This window comes from Macaca fascicularis, chromosome 19, assembly GCF_037993035.2.
Source record: "Macaca fascicularis isolate 582-1 chromosome 19, T2T-MFA8v1.1".
Classification (NCBI taxonomy): Eukaryota; Metazoa; Chordata; class Mammalia; order Primates; family Cercopithecidae; genus Macaca; species Macaca fascicularis.
The window spans coordinates 43,428,420-43,450,368 of NC_088393.1; the positions used below are offsets into that span (position 1 = coordinate 43,428,420).

Consider the following 21,949-nt stretch of genomic DNA (forward strand, 5'->3'; position numbering starts at 1 on the left):
CGCAATCTCGGCTCACTGCAACCTCTGCTTCCCGGGTTCAAGCGATTCTCCTGCCTCAGACTCCCGAGTAGCTGGGACTACAGGCACCCGCCACCACACCCAGCTAATTTTTGTATTTTTAGTGGAGACAGGGTTTCACCATATTGGCCAGGCTGGTCTCGAACTCCTGACCTTGTGATCCACCCGCCTTGGCCTCCCAAAGTGCGAACAGCACCTATCTTACCAAGTGATCAAAATGAACAGCACCAGTAATATGGCATGTTGATGTTTGATATGTGATACACAGAGAAGAACACAACATCACTTCTGTGATATTCTTGCTAAAATGCAGAATCTCACTGTGAGAAAACATTAGACAAACACGAAGTGAGAGACAATTTACAAAAAACTACTCATTAAGAGGATCAGCTGGCTGGGTGTGGTGGCTCATGCCTGTAATCCCAGCACTTTGGGAGGCTGAGGTGGGCAGGTCACTCGAGCTCAGGAGTTTCAGACCAGCCTGGCCAACATAGTGAAACCCCATATCTACCGAATATACAAAAATTAGCCAGGCGTGGTAGTGTGCACCTGTAATCCTAGCTACTCAGGAGGCTGAGACAGGAGAATTACTTGAACCCGGGAGGCAGAGGCTGCAGTGAGCTGAGATCGCACCACTGCACTCCAGCGTGGGTGACAGAGTGAGATACCGTCTCAGAAAAAAACAACAAAAAATTTTTATTTATTTATTTATTTTGAAATGGAGTGTTGCTCTGTCACCCAGGCTGGAGCGCAGTGGCACGATCATAGCTCACCGCAGCCTTGATCTACCAGGCTCTAGTGATTCTCCTGCCTCAGCCTCTTGATTAGCTGGGACTACAGGTGTGTGCCACCTTGCCTGGCTAATTTTTGTATTTTTTGTAGAGAAGGGGTCTTGTAGCCGGGCGCGGTGGCTCACGCCTGTAATCCCAGCACTTTGGGAGGCCGAGGCAGGCGGATCATGAGGTCAGGAGATGGAGACCATCCTGGCTGACACAGTGAAACCCCGTCTCTACTAAAAATACAAAAAATTAGCCGGGTGCTGTGGCGGGCGCCTGTAGTCCCAGCTACTCGGGAGGCCGAGGCAGGAGAATGGCGTGAACCCGGGAGGCGGCGCTTGCAGTGAGCCGAGATCGCGCTACTGCACTCCAGCCTGGGCGACAGAGCGAGACTCTGTCTCAAAAAAAAAAAAAAAAAAAAAGGAGAAGGGGTCTTGCTATGCTGTTCAGGCTGATAAATGTCATTTTTAAAGAAAAAAAAAAAAACAAAACCAGTCTTTTCGTGTGGCCAAAAACTGAGGGAAACTTTAAGAGTCTTCTTTAGATAGAGAGAAAATGATCCCAGATGAAAAATAAAAATGACGGCCGGGCGCAGTGGCTCAAGCCTGTAATCCCAGCACTTTGGGAGGCCAAGACGGGCGGATCACGAGGTCAGGAGATCGAGACCATCCTGGCGAACACGGTGAAACCCCGTCTCTACTAAAAAATACAAAGAACTAGCCGGGCGAGGCGGCGGGCGCCTGTAGTCCCAGCTACTCGGGAGGCTGAGGCAGGAGAATGGCGTAAACCCGGGGGGGCGGAGCTTGCAGTGAGCTGAGATCCGGCCACTGCACTCTAGCCCGGGCGACAGAGCCAGACTCCGTCTCAAAAAAAAAAAAAAAAAAAAAGAAAAATAAAAATGACAACAACAGGCTGGGCATGGGGCTCACACCTGTAATCCCAGCACTTTGGGAGGCCGAGGTGGGCAGATCACAAGGTAAGGAGATTGAGACCATCCTGGCTAACACAGTGAAACCCCGTCTCTACTAAAAAATACAAAAAACTAGCCGGGCGAGGTGGCGGGCGCCTGTAGTCCCAGCTACTCGGGAGGCTGAGGCAGGAGAATGGCGGGAACCCAGGAGGCGGAGCTTATGAGCCGAGATCCGGCCACTGCACTTCAGCTTGGGCGACAGAGCCAGACTCCGTCTCAAAAAAAATAAAAATAAAAAAATAAAAAAGACAACAATAGCGGAGAAGTTAGGAAAGGGTCACTGGTGATTCAGGATTCACAGATTCCAATACTGTCCACCAAGTGGCAATCGAGAATACTCACTAACATTTACGTAGTCATCACAATTGCCTTTCTGGGCACTTTCACACTATATTTCATATAACAGCAACTCTTTTTTTTTTTTTTTTTTTTTTTTGAGACAGAGTCTCCCTCTGTTGTACAGGCTGGAGTGTAATGGTGTGATCTCGGCTCACTGCAACCTCCTCCTCCCAGATTCAACGATTCTCATGCCTCAGCCTCCAGAGTAGCTGGGATCACAGATGTGTGCCACCATGCACAGCTTATTTTTGTATTTTTACAAAATATAAAAGGAGTTTTACCATGTTGGCCAAACTGGTCTTGAACTCCCGACCTCCAGTGATCCGCCCACCTTGGCCTCCCAAAGTGCTGGGATTACAGGGGTGAGGTACCACGTCCAGCCTAACGGCAATATTTTTATACCATTTGCCAAGGAAGAAACTGAAGCACAGAGAATTTAAGTAATTTATGCAAACTCACAGAGCTACTAAGTGGCAGAGCCAGGATTTGAACTCAGGCAGTCTGACTCCAGTGTCTGTGCCCTCAACCACTACACAACCCTACCGCTCAAAAGTTAAGAGAATAAATGAATGGCTGAATTACTGTTGCAGAGGCTGGAGTGCAGTGGCACAATCTCGGCTCACTGCAACCTCTGTCTCCTGGGTTCAAGCAATTCTCCTGCCTTAGCCTCCTGAGTAGCTGGGGTTACAGGCACCGGCCACCATGCCCAGCTAATTTCTGTATTTTTAGGAGAGATGGGGTTTCACCATGTTGGCCAGGCTGGTCTTGAACTCCTGGCTTCAAGTGATCTGCCCACCTCGGCCTCCCAAAGTGCTGAGATTACAGGTGTGGGCCACCGTGTCCAGCCAAGAAAATGTTTTTTTGGTTTGTTTTTGGAGATAGAGTTTCACTTTTGTCACTCTGGCTGGAATGCAATGGCGTAATCTCAGCTCACTGCAACCTCTGCCTCCCGGGTTCAAGAGATTCTCCTGCCTCAGCCTCCCAAGTAGCTGGAATTACAGGCACCCGCCACCATGCCCAGCTAATTTTTGTACTTTTAGTAGAGACGGGATTTTACCATGTTGGCCAGGGTGGTCTTGAACTCCTGACCTCAGGTGATACACCCACCTCAGCCTCCCAAAGTGCTGGGATTACACGCATGAGCCACCATGCCTGGTCAAGAAAATAAGTTTTCTAAGGGATGAAGATACTTGAAAAAAGGATACAGAAAAAAGGATCTGGCTGGGTTCTGTGGCTCACACCTGTAATCTCACTTTGGCCTCCCAAAGTGGGAGGATCGCTTAAGCCCAGGAGATGGAGGCTGCAGTGAGCTGTGATCATGCCACTGCACTCCAGCATGGATGACAGAGTGAGATTCTGCCTCTAAAAAAAAGGATACAAAGTACAGGTAAAAAGGTGGCCACTGGGGAAGAAATAGGTACATCTCTTTTTAAAAAGGAAGGAAAATGTGAGAGAACAGAGAAGAGAGATGAATTAATGGGAGTAGGCCAAGGTTCTCTTGGGAGGTGATGCTAATAAGGTCTTTACTCGCCACATCTTCACATTTCAGGCCTTTCTTCCACAGTAGGGCTTTGAGGCAACTTCCCACAGTAACTCAAGTTGCTCCTGTCAGTCGACGCACCCAGGGACCTCCCCCTGTCGAAACCAGCCCTCGCTCACCTGGGCACCATGGTCCTGTCACATCATTTGCAATCATCCAGGGCTCTTTCCCTTGCTCCAATAAGGAGACGACATCAGGCTTAGAAATGGAGAGTCCTGTTTACAGGAAAAGAAACGGGGTGTGATGAGACTGCTCCAAAATCCAAACCCAGTTCCCTGGTCACCATGGAAAAGACGCAATCACAAGGCAGGCGGAAGGTTGTCTGAAGGATGGGAAGACCTAGGTGCCCAGTGGAATGACTTGTTTCCAATTCCACAAAGGACAAAACAATTTTTCAGTCACCAGAAATTCAGTCAGAAAGTTGTAAGTTACCCTAGAAATTCACAATGAAGAAACCAGAAATTCCAGAAGGGTAGTCCTGAATTATGTGGAGTAGATGTGTGGTGACCACTCTCCATGAACTCCTCCTTCCCCTCCAATCTATTCCTTGATGCTCCTGGCCTTGTTCTGTGCCCGGCTCTGGGATCCCAACAGCTCACTGTAAGAACTGTATTACCCATGCCCTCTGGGTTCTCATTGGCTTTGGCAGACAAAAAGCATCAGCTGGAGATCAGCGGACAGGAGGAGAGCGAACATTGGGCATTTCTTACCCCTCTCTCTCCCTCCTTTAACCCAGGAGCTCTGGAAGTAGCTACAGCAATTGCTGGCTGGTCCCCTCTCCATGGCTGTAGTTTGTAGCATCTCCCGTGACAGTTTCCTCTCCTCACCCATTTAGGCAGAGATGGAAACAGCACCCCATGGTTGTAGTCCCCAGTGCCTTGCTTTCCGTCTGGCCTGTGCGATACAATCTCCTTACCTAGTGAGGCCAAGTGACCAAAGTTCTCCAGAGTCACCTCCCTGTACAAGTCCCTCTGAGCAGGTTCCAGGCATTTCCATTCTTCCAGAGAGAACTCTATAGCCACGTCCCTGAATGTCACCAGTCCCTGAAACAATAAACCCACACATTTGGGTATATTAAGAAACGTTTTTCCACTTTTTATTATGAAAATTTTCAGAATGCACAAAAGTACAAAAGTATACAGTAATGACCCCCTATATGCATCAGTCTGCTTCAACAGCTAACAAGGTGCACCCTGTTTCATCTCTTCCCTTCTATCTTTTACTCCCCATGTACTGTGAGGCAAATCTCACATGCCACACATCATAATACTTCACCCACAGATACTTTAGTATCCAACAGATTATTGACTTCTCTTAGAAAAACATATAATAGCCGGGCGCGGTGGCTCACGCCTGTAATCCCAGCACTTTGGGAAGCTGAGGCGGGCGGATCACGAGGTCAGGAGATCAAGACCATCCTGGCTAACACGGTGAGACCTCATCTCTACGAAAAATACAAAAAATTAGCCAGGCATGGTGGTGGGCACCTGTAGTCCCAGCTACTCGGGAGGCTGAGGCAGGAGAATGGCATGAACTCGGGAGGTGGAGTTTGCAATGAGCCGAGATGGTGCCACTGCACTCCAGTCTGGGCAACAGAGCAAGACTCCATCTCAAAAAAAAAAAAAAAAAAGAAAAACACATAATACTCAGAATATCATTATCATACTTAATTAATGTATCAATAATTTCCCAATCAACAGATTAAGTTCTAATTGCCCCAATGTTCTCAATTTTTTTTTTTTTTGAGATGGAGTTTCACTCTTGTTGCCCAGGCTAGAGTGCAATGGCGCGATCTCAGCTCACCACAACCTCTGCGCACTGAGTTCAAGCGATTCTCCTGCCTCAGCCTCCCAAGTAGCTGGGATTACAGGTGTGCACCACCACATCTGGCTAATTTTGTATTTTTAGTAGAGACAGGGTTTCTCCATGTTGGTCAGGCTGGTCTCGAACTCCTGACCTCAGGTGATCCACCCGCCTCGGCCTCCCAAAGTGCTGGGATTACAGGCGTGAGGCCGCATCCGGCCTCTTTTTTTTTTTTTTAAGACCGAGTCTCACTCTGTTGCTCAGGCTGGAGTGCAGTGGTGTGTGGAGTGCAGTGTAGTGGAATGGAGTACAATGGCTCACTGCAACCTCTGCCTCCCAGGTTCAAGCAATTATCCTGCCTTAGCCTCCCAAGTAGCTGGGGTTATAGGCACCCGCTACGGCGCCCAGTAAATGTTTTTTGTATTTTTAGTAGAGACGAGGTTCTTCCATGTTGGCCAGGCTGGTCTCAAACTCCTGGCCTCAAGTGATCTGCCCTCAAGTGATCCTGGCCTCCCAAAGTGTTGGGATTATAAGCATGAGCCAGTGCACCTGGCCTCGAATTTTTTTTTTTTTTTTTTTTTTTGAGACGGAGTCTCGCTCTGTCACCCAGGCTGGAGTGCAGTGGCCGGATTTCAGCTCACTGCAAGCTCCGCCTCCCGGGTTCACGCCATTCTCCTGCCTCAGCCTCCGGAGTAGCTGGGACTACAGGCGCCCGCCACCTCGCCCGGCTAGTTTTTTGTATTTTTTAGTAGAGACGGGGTTTCACCGGGTTAGCCAGGATGGTCTCGATCTCCTGACCTTGTGATCCGCCCGTCTCGGCCTCCCAAAGTGCTGGGATTACAGGCTTGAGCCACCGCGCCCGGCCGAATTTTTTTTTTTTTTTTCTGAGACATGGTCTTGCTCAGTCACCCAGGCTGGAGTACAGTGATGTGTTCATGGTTCACTGCAGCCTCGACCTCAGCTCAAACAATCCTCCCATCTCAGCCTCCCAAGTAGCTAGGACCACAGTGTGTGTGCACAACCATGCCCAGCTAATCTTTATATTATTTGTAGAGAGGAGGGTCTCACTATGTTGCCCAGGCTGGTCTTCAGTTCCTGGGCTCAAGTGATCCTTCCACCTGGGCCTCCCAAAGTGCTGGGATTACAGGCATGAGCCACTGTGCCCAGCAGTGATTTTTCTAAATTAACAAATTCAGTGCTTACCAAAAGTGATTTTTTTTTTTTTTTTTGAGACAGAGTTTCACTGTTGTTGCCCAGGCTGGAGTGCAAAGGCACGATCTCGGGTCACCGCAACCTCCAACTCCCGGGTTCAAGTGATTCTCCTGCCTCAGCCTCCCAAGTAGCTGGGATTACAGGCACCCACCACCACATTCAGCTAATTTTTGTGTATTTTTAGTAGAGACGGGGTTTCTCCGAGGTGGGCGGATCACCTGAGGTTGGGAGTTTGAGACCAGCCTCACCAACATGGAGAAACCCCGTCTCTACTAAAAATACAAAATTAGCTGGGTGTGGTGGTGTATGCCTGTAATCCCAGCTACTCAGGAGGCTGAGGCAGGAGAATTGCTTGAACCTGGGAGGCAGAGGCTTCAGTGAGCTGAGATCACGACACTGCACTCCAGCCTGGGCAACAAGAGCGAAACTCCATCTCAAAAAAAAAAAAAAGAAAGAAACATTTGAATTAGTAGAGTTCCCACCTTCTGGATTTGACGGATTGCATCTTCGTGATGTAGTTTCACAGGTGCTTAATTTCCATATTCCCTGTGAAACAGCAGTTAGATCTGGGGGTCTGACTTCCATTTTCGAGGGAAGGGCATTAATATATCAGGGATGGGCCGGGCGCGGTGGCTCAAGCCTGTAATCCCAGCACTTTGGGAGGCCGAGACGGGCGGATCACGAGGTCAGGAGATCGAGACCATCCTGGCTAACACAATGAAACCCCATCTCCACTAAAAATACAAAAAAATTAGCCGGGCGTGGTGGCGGCGCCTGTAGTCCCAGCTACTCGGGAGGCTGAGGCAGGAGAATGGCGGGAACCCGGGAGGCGGAGCTTGCAGTGAGCCGAGATCGCGCCACTGCACTCCAGCCTGGGCGACAGAGCGAGACTCCGCCTCAAAAAAAAAAAAAAAAAAAAAAATATATATATATATATATATCAGGGATGGTGGTGTGTACTTCCTGTAGCATCCCATTAGGAGGCACATAATGACTGGACATGCCTTTATTTATTATTTGAGACAGGGTCTCACTCTGTCACCCAGGTTGGAGTGTTGTGGCGCAATCGTAGCTCACGGGAGCCTTGACCTCCCAACTCAAGCTATCCCCCTGCCTCAGCCTCCCAAGTAGCTGGCACTAAAGGTGTGCACCACCATACCCAGCTAATTTTTTATTTTTTGTAGAGATGGGGTCTCACTATGTTGTCCAGGCTGGTCTTGAATTCCTGGACTCAAGTGATCCACCCACCTTGACCTACCAAAGTGCTGGGATTATAGGTGTGGGCCACTGTGCCTGGCCCAATTTTTTTTTTTTTTTTTTTGAGACGGAGTCTTGCTCTGTCACCCAGGCTGGAGTGCAGTGGCCAGATCTCGGCTCACTGCAAGCTCCGCCTCCCGGGTTCACGCCATTCTCCTGCCTCAGCCTCCCGAGTAGCTGGGACTACAGGCACCTGCCACCTCACCCGGCTAGTTTTTTGTAATTTTTAGTAGAGACGGGGTTTCACCGTGTTAGCCAGGATGGTCTCGATCTCCTGACCTTGTGATCCGCCCGTCTCGGCCTCCCAAAGTGCTGGGATTACAGGCTTGAGCCACCGTGCCCGGCCTCCAATTTTTTTAAGACACAGAATCTTGCTCTGTCACCCAGGCTGGAGTGCAGTGGTGCAATCATGGCTCACTGTTGCCTCAAATTCCTGAGCTCAAGCAATCCTCCCACCTCAGCCTCCCAAGTGACTGGGACTACAGGCACATGTCACCATACTAAGCTATTTTTGTTAAAAATTATTTTTTGTAGAGGTGAGGTCTTGCTATATTGTCCAGGCTGGTCTCAAACTTCTGGGCTCAAGCAATCCTCCCACCTTGGCCTTCCAAAGCGCTGGGATTAAAAGTCGAGCCACAGTGCCTGTCTTTTACCATTTTTTTTTTTGTTTGTTTTTGTTATGCTTTGTTTTGTTTTTTTGTTTGGTTTCTGAGATGCAGTCTCTCCCTGTTGCCCAGGCCAGAGTGCAGTGGCATGATTTCGGCTCACTACAACCTCCGCCTTCCAGTTTCAAGTGATTCTCCTGCCTCAGCCTCCCAAGTAGCTGGGATTACAGGTGCATGCCACCACGCCTGGCTAATTTTTTTATTTCTTATTTTTTGAGACATAGTCTCACTCTGTCGCCCAGGCTGGAGTGCAGTGGCACAATCTCGGCTCACCGCAACCTCCACCTCCCGGGTTCAAGTGATTCTCCTGCCTCAGCCTCCAGAGTAACTGGGATTACAGGCGCATGCCACCACTCCTGGCTAATTTTTGTATCTTTAGTAGAGACGGGGTTTCACCATGTTGGCCAGGCTGGTTTTGAACACCTGACCTCAGGTGATCTACCTGCCTCGGCCTCCCAAGGTGTTGGGATTGCAGGCGTGAGCCACCATGCCTGGCCCCTAATTTTTGTAGTTTTAATAGAGATGGGGTTTCACCATGTTGGCCAGGCTGGTTGTGAACTCCTGACCTCAAGTGATCTAACCCTCTCGTTCTCCCACAGTGTTGGGATTACAGGTATGAGCCACTGTGCTCAGCCTCCTGTCCCTTTTTTTTTTTTTTTTTTCTTGAGACAGAGTCTCACTCTGTCGCCCGGGCTGGAGTGCAGTGGTGCAATCTTGGCTTACTGCAACCCCCGCCTCCCAGGTTCAAGCAATTCTCCTGCCTCAGTCTCCCGAAGAGCTGGGACTACAGGCGCATGCCACCATGCACGGCTAATTTTTTGTATTTTTAGTAGAGACGGAGCTTTATCATGTTGGCCAGGCTGGTCTCAACCTCCTGACCTCATGATCTGCCCACCTTGGTCTCCCAAAGTGCTGGGATTACAGGCGTGAGCCACCATGCCCAGCCCACCTGTCCCATTTTAAATGAGGTTAAAATTGATTAGTAGGGTCAGGTTTTGACAAGCTGACTCATCCAGTAAATATATTGAGGAGATGAAGAAGAATTTTTTTTTTGAGATGGAGTCTTACCCTGTTTGCCCAGGCTGGAGTGCAGTGGTGTGATCTCAGTTCACTGCAAGCTCCGCCTCCCGGGTTCACGCCATTCTCCTGCCTCAGCCTCCTGAGTAGCTGGGACTACAGGTGCCCGCCACTGTGCCCGGCTAATTTTTTTGTATTTTTAGTAGAAACGGGGTTTCACCATGTTGGTTAGACTGGTCCTGACCTCGTGATGCGCCCACCTTGGCCTCCCAAAGTGTTGGGATGACAGGCTCAGCCACTACACCCAGCCTAATTTTGATTTTTAATATTTTTTTTTTGTAGAGACAGAATCTCACTATGTTGCCCAGGCTGGTCTCAAACCTCTGGTCTGAAGTGATCCTCCCACCTCAGCCTCCCAAAGCACTGGGATTACAGGCCTGAGCCACTATACCTGGCCAAGGACATTTACGAGGAGATGAAGAAGGGCACTGGAGGAAGGAGGTAATGAAGCATGACAGAATCTAGAGCTGCAGGCCTGTGCCATGAAGGAAGCATAATAAGCACAGTTATATGACTAACAGTTCATATACTCTTGAGCACTCCTGTGGCTACAGATAAAACTGTCTGCAGACAGCAGGACACTTCTATCTTCCATGGCCTGGGAATGAGCAGAAAAGAGCTAAGTGGGGTCCCATAAATAAGCGAAATAGGCTGGGCGTGATGGCCCATGCCTGTAATCCCAGCACTTTGGGAGGCCGAGGTGGGTGGATCACCTGAGGTCAGAAGTTCAAGACCAGCCTGGTTAACATGGCGAAACCCAGTCTCTACTAAATATACAAAAACTAGCTGGGTGTGGTGGCGGGCGCCTGTAATTCCAGCTACTCAGGAGGCTGAGGCAGGAGAATCGCTTGAACCCGGGAGGCAGAGGTTGCAGTGAGCTGAGATCGCGCCATTGCGCTCCAGCCTGGGCAGGCAACAAGAGCAAAACTTCGTTCCATCCAATAAATAAATAAATAAATAAATAAGAAAGAAAGTAAGGAAGCGAAATAGCAAAACACACAAAACACACAGCAAACGTGGGCCTGGCAAATAATAATGTCTTTCAACAACGAGTCCACGCTGGGCGTGGTGGCTCATACCTGTAATCCCAGCACTTTGGGAGGCTGAGGTGGGTTGATCACTTGAGGCCAGGAGTTCAAGACCAGCCTGCCAACTGGGCATGGTGGTAATTCCAGCACTTTGGGAGGCTGAGGCAGGTGAATCACCTGAGGTCAGGAGTTCAAGAACATCCTGGCCAACATGGTGAAATCCCGTCTCTACTAAAAATACAAAAAATTAGCTGGGCGTGGTGGCGGGTGCCTGTAATCCCAGCTACTTGGGGGGCTGAGGTAGGAGAATCGCTTGAACCCAGGAGGCTGACGTTGCAGTGTGCTGAGATTGTGACACTGCACTCCAGCCTGGGCAACAAGAGTGAAATTCTGTTTCAAAAAAAAAAAAAAAAAAGTCCAGCCCAGCCAACAGGGCAAAACAACCCTGTCTCTACTAAAAATACAAAAAATTAGCCAGGCGTGGTGGTGCACACCTGTAATCCCAGCTACTCAGGAGGCTGAGGCAAGATAATAGCTTGAACCCGGGAGGCAGAGGTTGCAGTGAGCCGAGATCGTGACCCTGCACTCCAGCCTGGGTGACAGAGTGAGATTCTGTCTCAAAAAAACAAACAACAACAACAATAAAACCCAAAAAAGAAATTAGCTGGGCATGATGGTGCATGCCTGTAGTCCCAGCTACTAGGGAGGCTGAGGCAGGAGAATCGCTTGAACCTGGTAGGTGGAGATTGCAGTGAGCTGAGATTGCGCCACTGCACTCCAGCCTGGGCGACAGAGCAAGACCCCATCTCAAAAACAATATAAATAAATACATAAAAATGAAAGAAGGAAGAGAGAAGGAAGTTAGAAAGGAGGGCAGGCAGGCAGGCAGAAAGACACAGACTGTTATTGGCTGCATACTATTGTAGGTTATGTCTTGTAAGATACGTTGATTCCACTATTTTCGTGCACTTAGCTTAAATAAGATGTGTATGTTAAAGTGGCTTATATCTAAAAGGCAATAACAAATGCTAGTGAGGATGTGAACAGAAGGGAACCCTTGGACACTTTGTTGGGAATGTAAATTAGTGAATGTAAATCACTATGGAGAACAGTTTGGAGGTTCCTCAAAAAACTAAAAACGGAGCTACCCTGTGGTCCAGCAATACCACTGCTGGGTATATACAAGAAAGGAAATCAGTAGTCCAGGCGCGGTGGCTCATGCCTGTAATCCCAGCACTTTGGGAGGCCAAGGTGGGCAGATAACCTGAGGTCAAGAGTTCCAGACCAGCCTGGCCAACGTGGTGAAACCCCATTTCTGCCGGGCGCGGTGGCTCAAGCCTGTAATCCCAGCACTTTGGGAGGCTGAGACGGGCGGATCACGAGGTCAGGAGATCGAGACCATCCTGGCTAACACGGTGAAACCCCGTCTCTACTAAAAAATACAAAAAACTAGCCGGGCGAGGTGGCGGGCGCCTGTGGTCCCAGCTACTCCAGAGGCTGAGGCAGGAGAATGGCGTAAACCCGGGAGGCGGAGCTTGCAGTGAGCTGAGATCCGGCCACTGCACTCTAGCCTGGGCGACAGAGCCAGACTCAGTCTCAAAAAAAAAAAAAAAAAGAAACCCCATTTCTACTAAAAATACAAAAAATTAGCTAGGCATGGTGGTGTACGCCTATAATCCCAGCTACTTGGGAGGCTGAGGCAGGAGAATCGCTTGAACCCAGGAGGTGGAGGTTGCAGTGAGCCAAGATCGTGCCACTGCCGGCTTGGGCAACAAGAACGAAATTCTGTCTCAAAAAAAAAAAAAAAAAAAAAAGAAAAGAAAAGAAAAGAAAGAAAATCAGTATATGGAAGAGATATCTGCACTCCATGTTTGCGGCAGCACTGTCCACAATAGTCAAGATTTGGAATCAACCCAAGTGTCTGTCAACAGATGAATGGATAAAGAAAATGTGGTACATATGCACAATAGAGTACTATTCAGCCACAAAAAGAATGAGATCTGGTCATCTGCAACATGAATGGAACTGGAGATCATTATGCTACATGAAATAAGCCAGGCACAGAGAGACAAACTGCATGTTCTCACTTATTTGTGGATCTAAAAATCAAAACAATTCAACTCATGGTCATAGAGAGTGGAAGGATGATTACTGAAGGCTGGGAAGGGCACAGGGAGGCTGAGGGGGAGGTGGGGATGGTTAATGGGTACAAAAAATAGAAAGAATAAGACCTACTATTGGGTAGCACAACAGGCTGACTATAGTCAATAAGAACTTAATTGTACTTTTTTTTTTTTTTTTTTTTTTGAGATGGAGTTTTGCTGTCACCCAGGCTGGAGTGCAGTCGCATGATCTTAGCTCACTGCAACCTCTGCTGTGGGGTTCAAGTCATTCTCCTGCCTCAGTCTCCAGAGTAGCTGGGATTACAGGCACCCACCACCACACCCAGCTAATTTTTGTATTTTTTAGTAGAGATGGGGTTTCCTCATGTTGGCCAGGCTGGTCTTGAACTCCTGATCTCAAATGATCTGCCTGCCTTGGCCTCCCAAAGTGCTGGGATTACAGGTGTGAGCCACCGTGCCTGGCCTAACTGTATATTTTAAAACAAAGAGTGTCATTGGAATGTTTGTAACTCAAAGGATAAATGCTTGAGGGGTTGGATATCCCATTCTTCATGATATGCTTATTTCACATTGCATGCCTGTATCACAACATCTCATGTACTCCATAAATACACACACCTACTATGTACTGACAAAAATTTAAAATTAAAAAAAAAATTAAAAACACAAGATGTGTAAAATCTTCAGGATTTATTATATGCTTGCTAATATTCACATTCCTTCACTGTCCACTTCTGCTTGTTCCTGAAATCAGAAAGCTGATAGAGGGTGTACCTCCATATATGTTGTAGGTTACATAAATGTGACCTACAACCAACACATATGTTCAACCTTAAAATGGACCATTTTACGGTTATTCATTTCTCATACATATCCTTGCAAGACTGAAGAGTGTTCCGTCACTAAAGTTCCCAATCACGGCCCCTTCCTAAAGGTCTCACAAAACAGATGTTACCACATACAGAGACCAAGACCAATCCCTACAACTGCTACCTTGTCTACGTGGAGAGAGAAGGCTGTGGGCTTCTACTGCAAACACCCTGATGTTGGGTAAAACATAACACCCTTTTAAATGAATTTCTTTCCTTCTTTCTCTCTCTCTTTTTTTTGAGACAGTGTCTAACTCTGTTGCCCAGGCTGCAGCGCAGTGGCGTGATCTCGGCTCACTGCAACCTCTGCCTCCCAGGCTCAAGCAATTCTCCTGCCTGAGCCTCCTGAGTAGCTGGGACTGCAGGTGGCACACCATTGCACGCAGCTAAATTTCGTATATATATATTTTATGTAGAGACAGGCTTTTGCCATGTTGTGCAGGCTGGTCTTGTACTCCTGAGCTCAGGTAATTCACCTGCCTTGGCCTCCCAAAGTGCTGGGATTACAGGCGTGAGCCACCATGCCTAACTTTGTGTTTTTAAATTTAAATTTAAATTTTTGTTTGTAGAGATGGGGTCTCACTACATTGCCCCAGCTGGTCTTTTTTTTTTTTTTTGAGGCAGAGTCTCGCTCTGTCACCCAGGCTGGAGTGCAGTGGCCGGATCTCAGCTCACTGCAAGCTCCGCATCCCGGGTTTACGCCATTCTCCTGCCTCAGCCTCCCGAGTAGCTGGGACTACAGGCGCCCGCCACCTCGCCCGGCTAGTTTTTTGTATTTTTTAGTAGAGACGGGGTTTCACCGTGTTAGCCAGGATGGTCTCGATCTCCTGACCTCGTGATCCGCCCGTCTCGGCCTCCCAAAGTGCTGGGATTACAGGCTTGAGCCACCGCGCCCGGCTCACCCCAGCTGGTCTTGAACTCCTGGTCTCAAGTGATCCTCCTACCTTGGCCTCCCAAAGTGTTGGAATTACAGGGTGAGCCACTGTGCCCGGCCAGAACTTTTCTTAATGCTGGTTATATCTATCAACATTTTCCCACCTTAAAAATTAAAAGAAAGAAATTTAATTTTTTTTTTTTTTTTTTTTTGAGACAGTCTCATTCTATCAGTCAGTCTGGAGTGCAGTGATACAATCTTGGCTCACTGCAACCTCTGCCTCCCAGGTTCAAGTGATTCTCCTGCCTCAGTCTCCTGAGCAGCTGGAATTACAGACATGTGCCACCATGGCCGGCTAATTTTTGTATTTTTAGTACAGACAGTTTCATCGTGTTTGTCAGGCTGGTCTCGAACTCCTGACCTCAGGTGATCCGTCTGCCTCAGCCTCCCAAAGTGCTGGATTACAGGTATCAGACACTGCATCCAGCTGAGAAATTTTAAAAATATTTTAACAACAAATAAACCTGTTACCTATTAATATCAATAACATATATTTTATGAAACATAACTCTATTGTCAAAATCAAAAAATTTAGTGGTATTGTTTTACATTTTTGTAAATATCTTTAATGATTGGTCAACTAAAAGAAAGTTGGAATTTTTTTTTTTTTTTTTTTTTTGAGACGGAGTCTCGCTCTGTTGCCCAGGCTGGAGTGCAGTGGTGCAATCTCAGCTCACTGCAACCTCCGCCTCACAGCTTCAAGAGATTCTCTTGCCTCAGCCTCCCGAGTAGCTGGGACTACAGATACCTGCCACTGCACCCAGCTAATTTCTGTATTTTTAGTAGAGACGGAGTTTCACCATGTTGACCAGGATGGTCTTGATCTCTTGACCTTGTGACCCACCCGCCTTGGCCTCCCAAAGTGCTGTGATTACAGGTGTGAGCAATCACACTCGGCCTATATATATATTTTGTGAGACAGAGTCTCACTGTGTCGCCCAAGCTGGAGTGCAGTGGCATGATCTCTGCTTATGACAACCTTGGCCTCCTGGGTTCAAGTGATTCTCCTACTTCAGCCTCTCAAGTAGCTGGGGTTATAGGCATCCACCACCACTGTGCCCAGCTATATATATATATATATTTTTTTTTTGACAGTATTAAATGTCTTGTGATTTTTTCAAGAGGGGGTAACATTTAAAAATAGAATAAAGAATCCAGGTGCCATGGCTCATGCCTGTAATCCCAGTACTAGGAGGCTGAGGTGGAAGGACTGCGTGAGCCCCAGAGTTTGAGACCAGTCTGGGCAACACAGTGAGACCTGGTCTCTACAAAAACTTAAAAAGTTAGCTGGGAGTGGTGGCATGTGGCTGTGGTCCTAGCTACTTGGGAGGCTGAGGTGGGAGGATGGCTTGAGCCCAGGAGGCTGAGGCTGCAGTGAGCCTTGATTGCACCACTGTGCTCCAGTCTGGGTGACAGAGTGAGACCCTGTCTCAAAAAATGAAACAAAGCAAAAACACAGAAGAAAGAAACCACCCAAGACAATGGAAAAGATGAAACTATTTTATTTCATCTTTGGCCCCCTTCAACCACAGTTATGATAAGGGAGACGCTCATATTTCTCTCAAGAGAAGGTATTTCTACCGTACTGGTGCTCTGCTAAGAGCATGTATTTATTTATTTATTATTTATTTCTTTATTTAGACAGAGTCTCGTTCTGTCTCCCAGGGTGGAGTGCAGTGGGGCAATCTTGGCTCCCTACAACCTCCATCTCCCAGGTTCAAATGATTCTCCTGCCTCAGCCTCCTGAGTAGCTGGGACTACAGGTATGCAGTACCACGCCTGGCTAATTTTTATATTTTTAGTAGAGACGGGGTTTCACCATGTTGTCCAGGCTGGGTTCGAACTCCTGGCCTCAAGCGATCCGCCCGCCTCAGCCTCCCAAAGTGCTGAGATTACAGGCATGTGCCACCACGCCCAGCCTATGCTCTGCTAAGAGGACTACAGACAACGTGGACAATGCTGGAGAGGAGAGGGCCACCGAGGGACTTGGGCACCATCACTCATCTCCCGGAATGGACGAACTGTGAAAAGGATACAGGGAAGCTCCAGGATAAAAAACACAGTGTCCATATAATCTGGGGTGAAGACAGATTATTCTAAGGATAGAAAGAATTTCAACATACCTGGGCCATGGCTTTTAGAACTATTTGACCTGCTCTGATTTCTCTGGATTCTTCTCTTGGACAAGTGCAGAGTCCTGAAAAAGCAAAATGGGGGGAGATGGGATAACCTCTGATAAACCGAGCTTGCCTCAGCACTCCCAAATAGATGAGCTTAAAAGAACTGTACTTCCAATGTCTCGGATCTGCTTCTCCCACCTCTCCATGTCCTACCACACAAGAACTAACATTAAGAACTACGGAGTTGGCCGGGCACGGTGGCTCAAGCCTGTAATCCCAGCACTTTGGGAGGCCGAGGCGGGTGGATCACGAGGTCAGGAGATCGAGACCATCCTGGCTAACATGGTGAAACCCCGTCTCTACTAAAAATACAAAAAACTAGCCGGGCGTGGTGGCGGGCGCCTGTAGTCCCAGCTACTCGGAGGCTGAGGCGGAAGAATGGCGTGAACCCGGGAGGTAGAGCTTGCAGTGAGCCGAGATCTGGCCACTGCACTCCAGCCTGGGCGACAGAGCGAGACTACGTCTCAAAAAAAAAAAAAAAAAGGCCGGGCGCGGTGGCTCAAACCTGTAATCCCAGCACTTTGGGAGGCCGAGACGGGTGGATCACGAGGTCAGGAGATCGAGACCATCCTGGCTAACATGGTGAAACCCCGTCTCTACTAAAAAAAATACAAAAAACTAGCCGGGCGAGGTGGCGGGCGCCTGTAGTCCCAGCTATTCGGGAGGCTGAGGCAGGAGGATGGCGTAAACCCGGGAGGCGGAGCTTGCAGTGAGCTGAGATCGGGCCACTGAACTCCAACCTGGGCGACAGAGCGACACTCCGTCTCAAAAAAAAAAAAAAAAAAAAGAACTACGGAGTTGGCCAGGCGTGGTGGCTCACGCCTGTAATCCTAGCACCTTGGGAGGCTGAGGCACGAGAATTGCTCAAACCTGAAAGGTGGAGGTTGCAGTGAGCGGAGACTGTGCCACTGCACTCCAGCCTGGGCGACAGAGCGAGACTTGGTCTCAAAACAAACAAACAAAATACAAAACAAAACAAAACTGCAGAGTTAACAAAACCCAGTCTCTTCCTAAACAGTAAGGAACCTAAAAGCAGAAAGATGGTTTCAAAGTAGATGTACTGCAGCACTGACACAGAACCCAGGCACTACCAAGGGAGGGATTACGGCAGACACAGTTCTCCATCTTGTTGATGCTAAACTTGGCCCTAGATGGGGCCTAGAAGGCTCCCACCTGCTCCAAATTACAGCAAGGATATTACAACTCACACTCACTTGATGCATAAGGATGAGGACAGTACCATCAGGCTAGGAACACAGACCATCTATGCAGGCCAAATCTTGAGTAAAAGACATCCCTAAACAGTCTTCTAGCTTCTCCAGGCTCAACAGGCAAAACCTCCTGGGCATCTCACTGGCTCCACTTCCTCCTTCCAAGTCCAAAATGGGACTACACCATGCATACTATAGGCTTTGTCAATGCCTCCAGCCCCAGTTCGACTGACCAGACAGAAGCAAGAAAGCCCCAGTAATACAGGCCTCTTGTTTGCATATCCACACATCCAGAGTACTGCCCTCCATGGGAACTCAATTTCTAGAAGCCTCTTGGCCCAGCACTCTTTATTTCTCATCTGAGCCCTCCCTACTGCATTCTTTTTTTTTTTTTTTTTTTTTTTTTTTTAAGACTAGACAGCCGGGCGCAGTGGCTCACACCTGTAATTCCAGCACTTTGGGAGGCCAAGGTGGGTGGATCACCCGAGGTCGGGAGTTCGAGACTTGCCTAACCAACATGGAGAAACCCCATCTCAACTAAAAGTACAAAAAATTGGCAGGGCGTGGTGGTGCATGCCTGTAATCTCAGCTACTCAGGAGGCTGAGGCAGGAGAATTGCTTGAACCCGAGAGGCACAGGTTGTGGTGAGCTGAGATCGCACCATTACAGTCCAGCCTGGGCTACAAAAGTAAAACTCTGTCTCACAAAAAACAAAATAAAACAAAACAAAAGACAAGTAGAGTAGTGAGAAGAGGGGGAAGAGAACAAGGAGTTCAATTCATAACTGACTGTGAACAATCAATGGAGATAACTCACTACCTTCCGACCATCTACTGCTTTTCTGCAGAACATCACGTCCCCATTGACTGTGAGGCTGGCAGTTGCTGAGTCTGAAGTCCTGTGAATGGTCTACATCTCAAAGGAATGAGAAGTCAGAGTTTTAAGGAGGGTTTTTTTTTTCCCTTTTGAGACAGGGTCTCACTCTGTTGCCCAGGCTGGAGTGCAGAGGTGCGATCTCAGCTCACTGCAACCTCTGCCTCCCAGGTTCAAGCGATTCTCCTGCCTCAACCTCCTGAGTAGCTGGGAGTGCAGGTACACGCCACCATGCCCAGCTGAATTTTTGTATTTTTAGTAGAGACACGGTTTCACCATGTTGGCCAGGCTGGTCTTGAACTCCTTGCCTCAAGTGATCTGCCCACCCTGGCCTCCCAAAGTGTTGGGATTAGCGGGGTATGAGCCACTGTGCCTGGCCTAACAAGGGTATTAAATCTGATCTAATTAGAGGTGCAAGAAGCTTCCCATAGGGGGTGGGTCAAAAGAAATACTTTTTTTTTTTTTTTTTGAAATGGGGTTTCACTCTGTCACCCAGGCTGGAGTGCAGCGGCACGATCTCGGATCACTGCAAGCTCTGCCTCCCAGACTCAAGTGATCCTTCCACCTCAGCCTCCCAACTAGCTAGGATCACAGGCATGCACCACCACACCTGGCTAATTTTTGCATTTTTGGTACAGATACGGTTTTGCCATGTTGGCCAGGCTGGTCTTGAACTCCTGAGCTCAAGTGATCTGCCTACCTCGGCCTCCAAAAGTGCTGGGATTACAGATGTGAGCTACCGAGCCCAGCTAAGGAAGACTAACTTAATCGATGGGGATGGTGTCAAGAAAACTTTTCCGTAAAATGTAGAATAGGAATTGGGTTCTGAAATCTCAGGGAGGTTTAATAGGCAGAAAAGGGACAGAGAATATTGTGAGCACAGTGAAATGCAATGGCAAAAACACTGGACTGAAAGCGAATGGTGTGTTTGGGAGACTGAGAATGATTTGGAATGAGTTGTGTAGTTTGCGGAAATGTCTAGATAAGTGCTGTCCAACAGGATGTTCTGTGAGGATGGAAATCTTCAAATCCGCGCTGTAAATACTGTAGTCATAGGTGGCTACTGAGCATATGAAATGTGGCTAGTATGGCTGAGAAACTAAAGTTTTTATTTGATTTTAATTAATCTAAATTTAAATTTAATTAGCTCTAGAATCTAGAGGCAGATAATGCTGGAGATAACATCAGGGGTTAGAAAATGAAGGTGTACGGGCTGGGCGCAGTTGCTCACGCCTGTCATCCCAGCACTCTGGGAGGCCGAGGTGGGCCAATCACCTGAGGTCAGGAGTTCGAGACCAGGCTGGCCAACATGGTGAAACCCCCTCTCTACTAAAAATATAAAAATTAGCCAGGCATGGTGGTGCATGCTTGTATCCAGCTACTTGGGAGGCTGAGGCAGGAGAATTGCTTGAACGAACCTGGGAGGCGGAGGTTGTAGTGAGCCAAGATCACGCCACTCCACTCCAGCCTGGGCCACAGAGCGAGATTCTGTTTCAAAAAAAAAAAAAAAGAGCCGGGCGCGGTGGCTCAAACCTGTAATCCCAGCACTTTGGGAGGCCGAGACGGGTGGATCACGAGGTCAGGAGATCGAGACCATCCTGGCTAACATGGTGAAACCCCGTCTCTACTAAAAAAAATACAAAAAACTAGCCGGGCGAGGTGGCGGGCGCCTGTAGTCCCAGCTACTCGGGAGGCTGAGGCAGGAGGATGGCGTAAACCCGGGAGGCGGAGCTTGCAGTGAGCTGAGATCGGGCCACTGCACTCCAGCCTGGGCGACAGAGCGACACTCTGTCTCAAAAAAAAAAAAAAAGAAAGAAAAGAAAATGGCCGGGCGCGGTGGCTCACGCCTGTAATCCCAGCACTTTGGGAGGCCGAGGCAGGCGAATCACAAGGTCAGGAGATCGAGACCACGGTGAAACCCTGTCTCTACTAAAAATACAAAAAATGAGCCGGGCGAGGTGGCGGGCGCCTGTAGTCCCAGCTACTCGGGAGGCTGAGGCAGGAGAATGGCGTGAACCCGGGAGGCGGAGCTTGCAGTGAGCCAGGATCGCACCACTGCACTCCAGCTTGGGCGACAGAGCAAGACTCCGTCTCAAAAAAAAAAAAAAAAGAAAAAAGAAAAGAAAATGAAGGTGTATGAATGAAAAAACTGTGAGGGCAAGGACCAGTGGGTCTCATCATCACTCTAACCAGTACTTGCCACAGTGTCTTGAGAACACAGGTGACCAATAAATATAGGCTGAATACATAAAAGTTAGGTTCTTTGGGAAGCTGAGGTGTGTGGATCGCTTAAAAGCCCAGGAATCTGAAACCACCCTGGGTAACATAGTGAGCCCTCATCTCTATCTTTCAAAAAAGGTAGGTTTTGGCTGGGCGCGGTGACTCAAGCCTGTAATCCCAGCACTTTGGGAGGTCGAGACGGGCGGATCACGAGGTCAGGAGATCGAGACCATCCTGGCTAACACAGTGAAACCCCGTCTCTACTAAAAAATACAAAAAAAAACTAGCCGGGTGTGGTGGCGGGCGCCGGTAGTCCCAGCTACTTGGGAGGCTGAGGCAGGAGAATGGCGTAAACCCGGGAGGCGGAGCTTGCAGTGAGCTGAGATCCAGCCACTGCACTCCAACCTGGGCGACAGAGCAAGAGCAAGACTCCGTCTCAAAAAAAAAAAAAAAAAAAAAAAAAAAAAGATAGGTTTTCAGCCGGGCACGGTGGCCCACGCCTGTAATCCCAGCACTTTGGGAGGCCGAGGCTGGTGGATCACCTGAAATCAGGAGTTTGAGACCAGCCTGGCCAACATGGCGAAACCCCGTCTCTACCAAAAATACAAAAATTAGCTACTCGGAAGGCTGAGGCAGGGAGAATCGCTTGAATTCGGGAGGCAGAGGTTGCAGTTAGCCGAGATCATGCCATTGCACTCCAACCTGGGGAACAGAGTGAGACTCTGTCTCCAAAAAAAAAAAAAGAAAGAAATAAAAAGTAGGTTTTCACTTATTAATGAAATGGAAGGCAACCTAAGAATTTAAAGATGGGGCCGGGCGCGGTGGCTCACGCCTGTAATCCCAGCACTTTCGGA

The 21,949-nt window shown here is 48.4% G+C and overlaps 1 protein-coding gene across 4 annotated transcripts in view; it reads right to left on the reverse strand.

The window, feature by feature from the left end:
* ZNF565 (zinc finger protein 565) overlaps positions 1-21,949 on the reverse strand; it is a 40,405-nt gene that overhangs the window by 7,088 nt on the left and 11,368 nt on the right. For 2 of the 4 annotated variants that reach the window (XM_045379691.2, XM_045379690.2), the window contains exons 2-4: positions 16,735-16,808; positions 4,560-4,686; positions 3,763-3,858 (exon numbers count right to left, since the gene is read on the reverse strand). In XM_045379691.2, coding sequence (XP_045235626.1) covers positions 3,763-3,858; positions 4,560-4,686; positions 16,735-16,743 — 232 coding nt within the window. In that variant the 5' untranslated portion in view covers positions 16,744-16,808. The remainder of the gene's footprint in view (positions 1-3,762; positions 3,859-4,559; positions 4,687-16,734; positions 16,809-21,949) is intronic. The other 2 variants (XM_065535435.1, XM_045379692.2) reach the window with 1 other exon arrangement.